General features: G+C 44.1%; 1 protein-coding gene across 10 annotated transcripts in view; it reads left to right on the top strand.

Annotated features, from left to right (window-relative positions):
* The window catches only part of CCDC178 (coiled-coil domain containing 178), a 372,333-nt gene that overhangs the window by 104,961 nt on the left and 255,197 nt on the right, over nucleotides 1–12,175 (top strand). For all 10 annotated transcript variants that reach the window (XM_056521798.1, XM_056521799.1, XM_056521800.1 and 7 more), the window contains exons 6-8: nucleotides 5,367–5,587; nucleotides 7,498–7,640; nucleotides 8,932–9,085. In XM_056521798.1, the coding sequence (XP_056377773.1) occupies nucleotides 5,367–5,587; nucleotides 7,498–7,640; nucleotides 8,932–9,085 (518 nt within the window). The remainder of the gene's footprint in view (nucleotides 1–5,366; nucleotides 5,588–7,497; nucleotides 7,641–8,931; nucleotides 9,086–12,175) is intronic.

Here is a 12,175-nt window from a genome sequence, read left to right as displayed (position 1 = left end):
TGCCGTACAATATGTTTTTCATTTTTATTGGGGGGGGGGGGGGGAGGAGGGGGGACTGTGTAAGGGGGTGTATATGTAGTGTTCAACACAAACGAATGTCCAGCACCAAGTATGCGGATAAAATCTTTTCGTTTATTGAATTTCACAGGACAAACAGGTACAATAAGTCTTTCTTTAGAAAGACTTATTGTACCTGTTTGTCCTGTGAAATTCAATAAACGAAAAGATTTTATCCGCATACTTGGTGCTGGACATTCGTTTGTGTTGGATCTGCTGTAGAAGCCGGGGCGGCGCCGGCGGGTCCGTGACACAGGTGTGCGCATAGAAGGAGTGAGCTGTATTTCTCTTGGATATTCTATATGTAGTGTTTTACCCTTTATTATGTGTTAGTGTAGTCTAGTGTTTTTAGGGTACATTTGCACTGGCGGGTTACGTTGAGTTTCCCGCTATGAGTTTGTGTTGCGGAGAAAAATTTGCCGCAGCCCAAACTTGAAGTAGGAAACTTACTGTAAACCTGTACCAGGAGTCTCTCGGCCAAGGGCCGGGCAAAATCTTAAGTGGTTGCGTTGCTGAACCAGAAACTTGCATGGCAGGCACTTTTCATTAACCAGTTACATCAGGAACAGAACAGTCTGTTGAATGAGAGGGAAAAAAAACAAGGTACTGGGTACCAGAGAGTTAATGACAAGCAAAACAGCAGCTCAAAAAGACTTTACAACGGATTTCTTCTGTAGCCGACACCCTCGGCTGTCAGGATTCTTTCTCCTCTCAGACATATAACGAGGAGAGAGAGGTGAGGACTCTCTCAGAGGATGAATTGCAGTGTCCCACGAGACATTAGTGAGCGTTGATTCACACTCACTACCAAATTAATGGCCGCTGCTGAGGTCACTGGAACCACGCTTTGTGGCGGTTGATTCGGCCTCACCTCCTTAAGCGTAGTAGGCCGCGGCACTTCTGTTGGTGCCTGTTGGTCAGGCCAAACCTCCGGGCATGGAGTAGGCCTAGGCACTGCTGAGGTTGGTGCCCGCTGGTTAGGCCAAACCTCCTCAGGGGGAGTAGGCCTGGGCACATTTTCAGACGCTGAGACATCAGAGTAGGATCTCGGCAGATACTTGGGGTGCATGATGGGTGCTCCGAATCCTTCTTCGAAGGCTGTTTTAGGTAGCCTCATCGGCCCAATTCCGTGGGGATCTGCATTCCAGTCGTCCGAAGGAAAGTACATGAGGGGTATCTGAGTCCCTGGGGATGCCCCTTTCGGGGTAGCCGGCCACTCGTCTTCCTTAGGTAGCGGTGGTAGGTTGCAGGCCTCCTCGGCCCCAAGGGACAACTGCTGCAAGCAGTCGGCGAGGTTTCGGAAAAGTTGCGCTGCGGCAACTTTCTTCTGCTCCGGCGCCATCTTGATGCTCTCCTCACGTGTCGCGGTGGGCTCCGCCATGTCTGTGCACCTCGCTGCCATCTCGAGACTCAAGAGGTCTGGCTGCGTGGCTTCTTTTATGGGACGCTTCAACAAAATGGCTGCCAGCCGGAAGGACGTCATCGGTGCAGCTCTGACTTGTCCCCCAGTGAACACCGGCAGAAGATTAAAGTTCCGCCATGGCATCAACACGTGTACTTGATTTCCACCCCCAGGGGTGGGTCGCGGACATTTTCGCGTGCTTTTCGGGTCCCACAAACGGTAGGGGAAAATAAAGGAGTGTCCACAGCAGATATTGATGAAAACCGGAATAAACTTTACTGCATATTTTATGCAACTGCAGGTATCAAAACAGTCTTTGTATAGAGGACCGTAGTTCAGGTTCCTCACAGGTTTGCTGGGACTTCTAAGTACAATGAGCTTTGATTTGCTAGCCACTGTGCTACTGGTTTGAGGATAATTGAGTTGCAGTAGTCACACAGGATTTTAGTAGTTTTGAGCTGGATGACTCACAGTTTAGTGGCTGCGGAAGATAAGGCTTCAGGCCTACCTTGAATTGGTGATGAGATATTAGTTGTGCTTGCTCTGATAGTCCGGAACTAAAGAGAGTGAATTAAGTGGCAGCAGCCCCTTATATATTAACCCTTTAACGACGCAGGACATATATTTACGTCCTGCGCTGGCTCCCGCGATATGAAGCGGGATCGCGCCGCGATCCTGCATCATATCGCTTCGGTCCCGGCGCTCATCAACGGCCGGGACCCGCGGCTAATACCACACATCGCCGATCGCGGCGATGTGCGGTATTAACCCTTTAGAAGCGGCAGTCAAAGCTGACCGCCGCTTCTAAAGTGAAACTGAAAGTATCCCGGCTGCTCAGTCGGGCTGTTCGGAACCGTCGCGGTGAAATTGCGGCGTCCCGAACAGCTGATCGGACACCGGGAGGGTCCTTACCTGCCTCCTCGGTGTCCGATCGACGAATGACTTCTCCGTGCCTGAGATCCAGGCAGGAGCAGTCAAGCGCCGATAATGCTGATCACAGGCGTGTTAATACATGCCAGTGATCAGCATAGGAGATCAGTGTGTGCAGTGTTATAGGTCCCTATGGGACCTATAACAATGCAAAAAAAATGTAAAAAAAAAGTGTTAATAAAGGTCATTTAACCCCTTCCCTAATAAAAGTTTGAATCACCCCCCTTTTCCCATAAAAAAATAAAACAGTGTAAAAAAAAAAAAAAAACATATGTGGTATCGCCGCGTGCGTAAATGTCCGAACTATAAAAATATATCATTAATTAAGCCGTACGGTCAATGGCGTACGCGCAAAAAAATTCCAAAGTCCAAAAAAGCGTATTTTGGTCACTTTTTATACATTAAAAAAAATGAATAAAAAGTGATCAAAAAGTCCGATCAAAACAAAAATCATACCGATAAAAAACAGATCACAGCGCAAAAAATGAGTCTTCATACCGCCCTGTACGTGGAAAAAAAAAAAGTTATAGGGGTCAGAAGATGACATTTTTAAACGTATAAATTTTCCTGCATGTAGTTATGATTTTTTCCAGAAGTGCGACAAAATCAAACCTATATAAATAGGGTATCATTTTAACCGTATGGACCTACAGAATAATGATAAGGTGTAATTTTTACCGAAATATGCACTGCGTAGAAACGGAAGCCCCCAAAAGTTACAAAATGGCGTTTTTTTTTTCGATTTTGTCGCAAAATGATTTTTTCTTCCGTTTCGCCGTGCATTTTTGGGTAAAATGACTAATGTCACTGCAAAGTAGAATTGGCGACGCAAAAAATAAGCCATAATATGGATTTTTAGGCGGAAAATTGAAAGGGTTATGATTTTTAAAAGGTAAGGAGGAAAAAACGAAAGTGCAAAAACGGAAAAACCCTGAGTCCTTAAGGGGTTAAGGGGGTGTGACAAAGCTCATTGGATAGCCAAACCTGTCAGTCCTGACCTCTGGAACTCTGGGTATATCACATGACCCAAAGGTCCTTAAACCATAGCATAACATAAATTAAAGGCATGTGACCTCTAAGGTCCTATACAGAGGTATCCTAGATTAATTAAATATATAAATAAATGTATACATGAAATATTACCATATTAAGAGGCGACTAGGGGTTAGCCCTTCAGGAGAGTCCATTAGCATGAAGTGACTCTGGCTGAGGGGACTCCAGACAAAGGGACAGGACCAGTCCTATACCGAGACACCACACATGTATGTTCCAACATCACTTCCAAACGGCTGGAGATATTTTGATAATACTTTGTACACGTTACTTATATGTTAACTGAAAATATAGGTTATGAGGTGGGGATATAAAAACAGGATATGAGGATTCAGATATAAAGGCCGAGATATGAGGTTGGGTTATAAGGTCGGGATATGAGGTATGGATGTGAGGATAGGCTATGAGGATGGGATATGAGGTTGGGATATGAGGATGGGATATGAGGTATGGGATATGAGGTTGGGATATGAGGATGGGATATGAGGATGGGATATGAGGATGGGATATGAGGATGGGATGGGATATGAGGTTGGGATATGAGGTTGGGATAATGGGATGGGATATGAGGATTGGATATGAGGATGGGTTATGAGGATGGGATATGAGGTATGGATGTGAGGATGGGATATGAGGTTGGGATATGAGGATGGGATATGAGGATGGGATATGAGGTTGGGATATGAGGATGGGATATGAGGTTGGGATATGAGGATGGATTATGAGGATGGGATATGAGGTATGGATGTGAGGATGGGATATGAGGATGGGATATGAGGTATGGAGTGAGGATGGGCTATGAGGTTGGGATATGAGGATGGGATATGAGGATGGGATATGAGGTTGGGATATGAGGTTGGGATATGAGGTTGGGATATGAGGATGGGTTATGAGGATGGGATATGAGGTATGGATGTGAGGATGGGATATGAGGAATGGATATGAGGATGGTTTATGAGGATGGGATATGAGGATGGGATATGAGGTATGGATGTGAGGATGGGATATGAGGTTGGGATATGAGGATGGGATATGAGGATGGGATATGAGGATGGGATATGAGGTTGGGATATGAGGTTGGGATATGAGGATGGGATATGAGGATGGGATATGAGGTTGGGATGTGAGGATGGGATGTGAGGATGGGATGTGAGGATGGGATATGAGGATGGGATATGAGGTTGGGATATGAGGATGGGTTAAGAGGATGGGATATAAGGTATGGATGTAAGGATGGGATATGAGGATGGGATATAAGGTATGGATGTGAGGATGGGCTGTGAGGTTGAGATATGAGGATGGGCTATGAGGTTGGGATATGGGGATGGAATATGAGGACGGGATATGAGGATGGGATATGAGGTTGGGATATGAGGTTGGGATATGAGGATGGGATATGAGGATTGGATATGAGGTTGGGATATGAGGATGGGATGTGAGGATGGGATGTGAGGATGGGATATGAGGATGGGATATGAGGTTGGGATATGAGGATGGGTTAAGAGGATGGGATATAAGGTATGGATGTAAGGATGGGATATGAGGATGGGATATGAGGTATGGATGTGAGGATGGACTACGAGGTTGGGATATGAGGATGGGCTATGAGGTTGGGATATAGGGATGGGATATGAGGACAAGTGTGTCATTGTTGATTTTGAAGACCAGACAAAGCTGGGTACTCTGCTAGTAATAATAATAAAACCATGGTCTAAATATTAAATGTTCTAATGATACATTCACTTTTAAAGGAAATTATAAATTTTTTTACCTTCAGACATAAAACACTACCTATAAATTACAGTGCTTCAAAACTTTGCAATCATATCAGATTTTAATTGTTTATTTGTGAATCTGTCAAAAGCTTATTATTATTATTATTGTTATAGTAATAACAAAAACCATTTCACTTGTCTGTAAATAGAGTATGAAGCCAGTGCTCAGGATCTTTCTGAACTACAATGGCATATCTCATGTAAAAAGCAAGAACTAGAAAAAGCACTGGATCTGATGGCAAAGACTGAAGCAGTGAAAACAAGACATGAAGAGAAAATTGACTTTATTAAGAAACATCGCCCTCTGCTGGATGATAAACTTCATCTTGAGGGAGATGCCATGAGCAGGATAAAGATGGCACAGGCTGAAGTAAGTTCGAATAATTCACAATATTAACGTATGTCTATTTACAATTGCAGTGCAGCAGGTACAGGCAGTTCTGAGGACATATACGTTAAAGAGACACTTCACTGGAAAACACACACACACATATATATATATTATATATATATATATATATATATATATATACACACACATATATATATATAGCAACAACACTTATTCTTTATCTGTATATATATATATATATATATATATATATATATATATATTTTTTTTTTTTTTTTTTTTTTAAATCAACTGGTGCCAGAAAGTCAAACAGATTTGTAAATTACTTCTATTAAAAATTTTAATCCTTCCAGTAAATATCAGCTTCTGTATACTACAGAGGGAGTCCTTTTCCTTTACATATATTTTCTGTCTGACCACAGTGCTCTCTGCTGACATCTCTGTCCATGTCAGGAACTGTCCAGAGCAGGAGCAAATCCCCATAGCAAACCTATCCTGCTCTTGACAGTTCCTAATATGGACAGAGGTGTCAGCAGAGAGCACTGTGGTCAGACAGAAAAGAAATTCAAAAAGAAAAGAACTTCCTGTGGATTATACAGCAGCTAAGTACTGCAAGGATTAAGATGTTTTAATAGAAGTAATCTACAGATCTGTTTAACTTTCTGGCACCAGTTGATTTAAATGTTTTTTTTTCCAGTGAAGTACCCCTTTAAGCTGCTAATACAATATTTATTTATCTAGGGTGTAAGAAAATCATAGTGTCTTACAGCAAAACTTCAAATGTACCCAATCCTTCAAAAGCAAGGGAGAACATAAAGAAAATATCCTTATTCTTGCTTCTAGAGGAGAATATCTCTCCTTACATGTGGAGTCTGTATGACTCTGTACTAAGCCACATTGCAAAATATAATCATGCTGTACAATGCAATGAATATGCGTAAATCCAGTGACTCACAGCAGATTGGAGTTGTTCTTTTTCCCTTTTCTCTGACCGACCAAGGTCACTATGATGACTTCTGGGCATGACTCATTTCTGCAGATTTTGCTGCCTACATGTCCTTGGCTTTTCACTGTTTCAGCACCCTAACCACTCTACACACAATTCTAAATTTTTGCTGCCCCTTTAACAGTATTCTATTGTAGAAATAGAAGAAAGATGATACCCAGCACTTACCAGTAATGCACAGTGAAGATTTATTAGGTCATAGTGTAGTACAAGGACGCGTTTCGGTGTGGGAGCCTTCCTCAGCTGTCTGCCAGCATTTTAAACATGTATGTGCTTGTTTATGTTTCATAAAGATGACACATTTTGCATAAACATTTATGTAATTGTTTTTTTTTTTTTATTGGATATGTACACTTGAACACAGGTTAGAAGTGGAAATAGTCTCAATGTTGTGCATTTTCATCAAGTGTGATTTTCTGCTTAGGTCTGGGAGCCTCAGATGGACAATAATTCACTGTAAATGAGTCAGTATTATCCTGCACATATCCAGCTGCTGAATGTTGGTGTCTCCTAAAATCCCCCACCAGTACCCAATCCCCCACTTGAGCTTGTCCTTAGACTGCTAATGTTTCTAGTATGAATCCGGTGCTCAGGATCTTTCTGAACTACAATGGAATAGACAGCCTGGCAAAAAAGGAGTAATGGGTCTATTCACACAATTCTTAGATGACTTTTAACTTCCAATTTAGTGACATCTGTGCCAAGTGGCCATCCAGTTTCCAAGAAATTCCTACATCTTAAATGGGTTTTTACGATAACAGAGATTTATTATTTACATGAAGTGACAGCCACAAGCTTGTCTTTTCCCTGCTGGATAGTATTTGTTTTAACGTCCCAACCTGGCTCCAGTTTTATAATGTAATTTCCTGTTGAATTATGTTCTTACTTTAATCTTAGTCCCTGTTGTTAATTTCTCATTAAGGCAACAATATTACTAAATGAGGCAGAAATAAAGCGGAAGTCTGCCCAGATGAGTTTTGAGAAAGTTACTGAAGAAGCTAACCAAGAGAGAAACAACATGGCCGCTAAACTGGCTGATATAAAGAAGAATCTGCAATTCTGCAGGTAGAAGTGGTTATCTTAACACCTTAAAAGTCTCTAAGTTATTGTTAGTCACAGCCTGACTGTAAGGGGTGGGCAAATAGTCTATAAATGCCTGGATTAGATGCTTATATAGATTTTATTAGATGTATATATACAGAGTATATGTTTGGTACGTCTTGGAACATTTTTAGAGTCTAAAAACACTATAGGCACTTTAGGGGATGTTGGTGGAGTCTAAAAACATGTGGCCTGCATTATCTCCACTTCAAATTATTTGCTCTATCACAACTTACATGACATACAACCACATACCCAATAGCAGTTGCGTTAACCTTTTAACAACACCCTTAACTATCAGTGTCTTTACACATGACATTAAAGGAATATACTGCCTATATACCTTGTCTGTCCTATGGCAGGTTCAGTGCAGCTTCCCAGTATGGCACTAAGATGTGCGTGGCCCCAGTAGCACACACACTATCACATACTTTGGGATACACAAAAATCACAGATAGACCCACACATCACTTTGATTACCTTACTAGTTCTTATCTTGCTCACATAGGCTTACACTAAGGGTACGTTCACACGTGCGGATAATATATTATATTTTACGCTGCAAATCCGCTGGTGAAGGCCCACTCTATGCTGTCTTTACATGTGCCTGCTCGTAGCGGCAATACGCCACTACGAGCATACACACTGCGATGTGCGAGTCGCAGCAAATTCGCACATCGCGGGAGCTCTCTGCCTAGCTCAGAGCAGGGAGAGTGGCCATGATGTGCGAGTACGCCGCACACATCGCTGCAGTGTGTCTGCCGGCACATGTAAAGCCAGCATAGAGCAGGGCCTTCACCAGCGGATCCGCAGCTAAATACGCTGCGAAAATCCGCGCGTGTGAACGTACACTGACTGTTGAGGACTTCTTGATCACATGATCAAAGGTCCTGCTCTAACTGTGAGAATAAATCTGAGGATGAAAGCTCAGATATTTGTAAGGTGGCTGCCCATGCCCCCTGCAATTTCCAAAACCGCCGGCACTTTCGCTATGCACAGAAAAATGGAATGATGTGACCACCAGTCCCACCACTACTTCCACAGAGGTGTTCTGTAACCTTGTTGACAATGAGCTGTCAGCAAGGGAAGGTGGCAAAAGACCATTTCTTTAAAAGATATAACTATTTGGAAACATATCTATTTTGACATGCACTACAAGGTTAAATGGGATCTTTGAAATGGGAATATCCCTTTAATGGAATAGCATGCAAAATCGATCATTAACCTGGAATATTTTTTATTATTCTATAAACAGAGATCATTTAAGCAACTCTGAGAAAACATGGGCAGAATACTCTGCAGACTTGTTGAACACTGACATACAGATTGAGGATGGAAGAAAACTATATAGCAACTTACTTCATGAAAAACAACAGCTAATAGACAGTGAAAACTCATGGAATCAGCAAGTAAGTTATCTATATCATTACTTATTTAACCTTTATCTTTGTTGCAGTTATTTTATTCTCATAAACCCAACCCCCCCCCCCCCCCCAAAAAAAAAACAAAAAAAAACGTTCTTCAGGGCTGTATTTACAGCTTATTAAAGGGGTTATCCGGCCAAAGACATCTTATCCCCTTTCCAAAGGATAGGGAATAAATTGTCTGATTGCAGGGGACCCACTGCTGGAACCCCCCGCGATCTCCTTGCAGCACCCGCATTCTATGCAGGGCTGCGTCTCCAGTCTCAGAATGCTCTTTGTTTCCGGGACTGGAGACGTGACATAACTCCACACCCCCTTGTGATGTAATGCAAATCCTCCTCCATTCATGTCTATGGGAGGGGGCGTGACGACCGTCACACCCCCTCCCATAGACATGAATGGAGGGTGCGTAACATCAAAATCAAAGGGGAAAACCACACTACAGGCTGATCCAACTTTGATATAATGTTCTTAAAACAAGTCAAAATGAGGCTCAGTAGTGTGTGTGTGTGTGGCCTCCACGTTCCCGTATGACCTCCCCACAATGCCTGGGCATGCTCCTGATGAGGTAGCGGCTGGTCTCCTGAGGGATGTCCTCCCAGACCTGGGCTTAAGCATCCGCCAACTCCTGGACAGACTGTGGTGCAACGTGGCATTGGTGGATGGAGCGAGCCATGATGTCCCAGATGTGCTCAATCAGATTCAGGTCTGGGGAACGGGCGGGCCAATCCATAGCATCAATGCCTTCCTCTTGCAGGAACTGGTCACACACTCCAGCCACATGAGGTCTAGCATTGTCTTGCATTAGGAGAAACCCAAGGCCAATCACACCAGCATATTGTCCCCCAAGGGGTCGGAGGATCTCATCTCGGTACCTAATGGCAGTTAGGCTACCTCTGGCAAGCACATATAGGGCTGTGTGCCCCCCCCCCCAAAGAAATGCCACCCCTCACCCTTACTGACCCACCGCCAAATGGGTCATGCTGGAGGATGTTGCAGGCAGCAGAACGTTCTTCACGGCGTCTCCAGACTTTGTCACGTCTGTCACATGTGCTCAGTGTGAACCTGCTTTTATCTGTGAAGAGCACAGGACGCCAGTGGTGAATTTGCCAATCTTTGTGTTCTCTGGAAAATGGCAAACGTCCTGCACAGTGTTGGGCTGTAAGCACAACCCCCACCTGTGAACATCGGGCCCTCATACCACCCTCACGGAGTCTGTTTCTGACCGTTTGAGTGGACACACGCATATTTGTGGCCTGCTGGAGGTCATTTTACAGGGCTCTGGCAGTGCTCCTCCTGCTCCTCCTTGAACAAAGGCAGAGGTAGCGGTCCTGCTGCTGGGTTGTTGCCCTCCTACGGCTTCCTCCACGTCTCCTGATGTACTGGCCTGTCTCCTGGTAGCGCCTCCATGCTCTGGACACTACGCTGACAGACACAGCAAACCTTCTTGCCACAGCTCGCATTGATGTGCCATCCTGGATGAGCTGCACTACCTGAGCCACTTGTGTGGGTTGTAGACTCCGTCTCATGCTACTACTAGAGGAAAAGCACCGCCAGCATTCAAAAGTGACCAAAACATCAGCCAGGAAGCATAGGAACGGAGAAGTGGTCTGTGGTCACCAACTGCGGAACCACTCCTTTATTGGGGTGTCTTGCTAATTGCCTATAATTTCCACCTGTTGTCTGTTCCATTTGCACAACAACATGTGAAATTGATTGTCAGTCAGTGTTGCTTCCTGAGTGGACAGTGTGATTTCACAGAAGTGTCATTGACTTGAGTTACATTGTGTTGTTTAAGTTTTCCCTTTATTTTTTTTGAGCAGTGTATATATAATAAAGACTAGTGTCCAAGGGTGCCGAATGCACACATGTATACATTTCACAACCCTGCACAGTATTCCAAATAGTCAGATAGGCAATGTCTAAACTATGTCAACCTCACCAAAGGAACTGCCATTACCCAGAAAGGTCCCAGGAACCCCCCCTGATGTGCTGTTTGTTTATGTAGATAGGGGAAGCAGGTTGGCTAGTATGTATTACCGTATTTTTCTCCCTATAGGACGCATCGGCGTATAAGACGCACCCAATTTATAGGTGCAAAATCTAAAAAAATTAAGATTTTGAACCCAATAGTGGTCTTCAACCTGTGGACCTCCAGATGTTGCAAAACTACAACTCCCAGTATTCCCGGACAGCCGTTGGCTGTCCGGGCATGCTGGGAGTTGTAGTTTTGCAACATCTGGAGATCCGCAGATTGAAGACCACTGCATAGGAGGTAATAGTCACATGTCTCCCCGCCGCTCCGGACCCGTCACCGCTGCCGGCCGGGTATCCTCGCTCTCCGTCGCCGCCATCACGTCGTTACGCACGCCGACGCACGTACGCGACGACGTGATGACGAGGAAGGAGAGCGCCGGCCATACAGGGGATCCCTGAATGGAGAAGACACCGAGGAGGTAGGTAAGGTCCCTCCCGGTGTCCTGTAAGCACTAACTTGGCTATTCAGTCGGGCTGTTCGGGACCACCCCGGTGAAATCGCGGCGGTCCCGAACAGCCCGACTGAACAGCCGGGTTGTTGTCACTTTCCCTTCAGACGCGGCGGTCAGCTTTGATCGCCACGTCTGAAGGGTTAATACAGGGCATCACCGCGATCGGTGATGTCCTGTATTAGCCGCGGGTCCCGGCCTTTGATGGCCACAGGGAACGCCGCGATAGGGGTGTATTCGCCGTATAAGACGCACCAACTTTTTCCCCCCAGATTTGGGGAAGAAAAAGTGCGTCTTATACGGCGAAAAATATGGTACTTATTCACTACTTATTTACACCTATTGTATGTAATATATATATATATATATATGTATGTTATGTTTTTATACTTTGTTTTATGTATTTTTATGTAATCTGAACTGATAAATGTGTATTTTTGTGCATTATCATGAATTCTGTGTACCTACTTTTTTGTAGAATATTTGTTATCAGGAATGCTTCAAGCAGAGCACCATTTAAAGGGGTATTCTGCTGCTAGACATCTTATCTCCTATCCAAAGGATAGGGGATAAGATGTCTGATCACGGG

Source organism: Hyla sarda, chromosome 5, assembly GCF_029499605.1.
Source record: "Hyla sarda isolate aHylSar1 chromosome 5, aHylSar1.hap1, whole genome shotgun sequence".
Lineage (NCBI taxonomy): Eukaryota > Metazoa > Chordata > Amphibia > Anura > Hylidae > Hyla > Hyla sarda.
The sequence above is the reverse complement of the archived record's forward strand: the minus strand, read 5'-3'. Positions and strand labels throughout refer to the sequence as shown.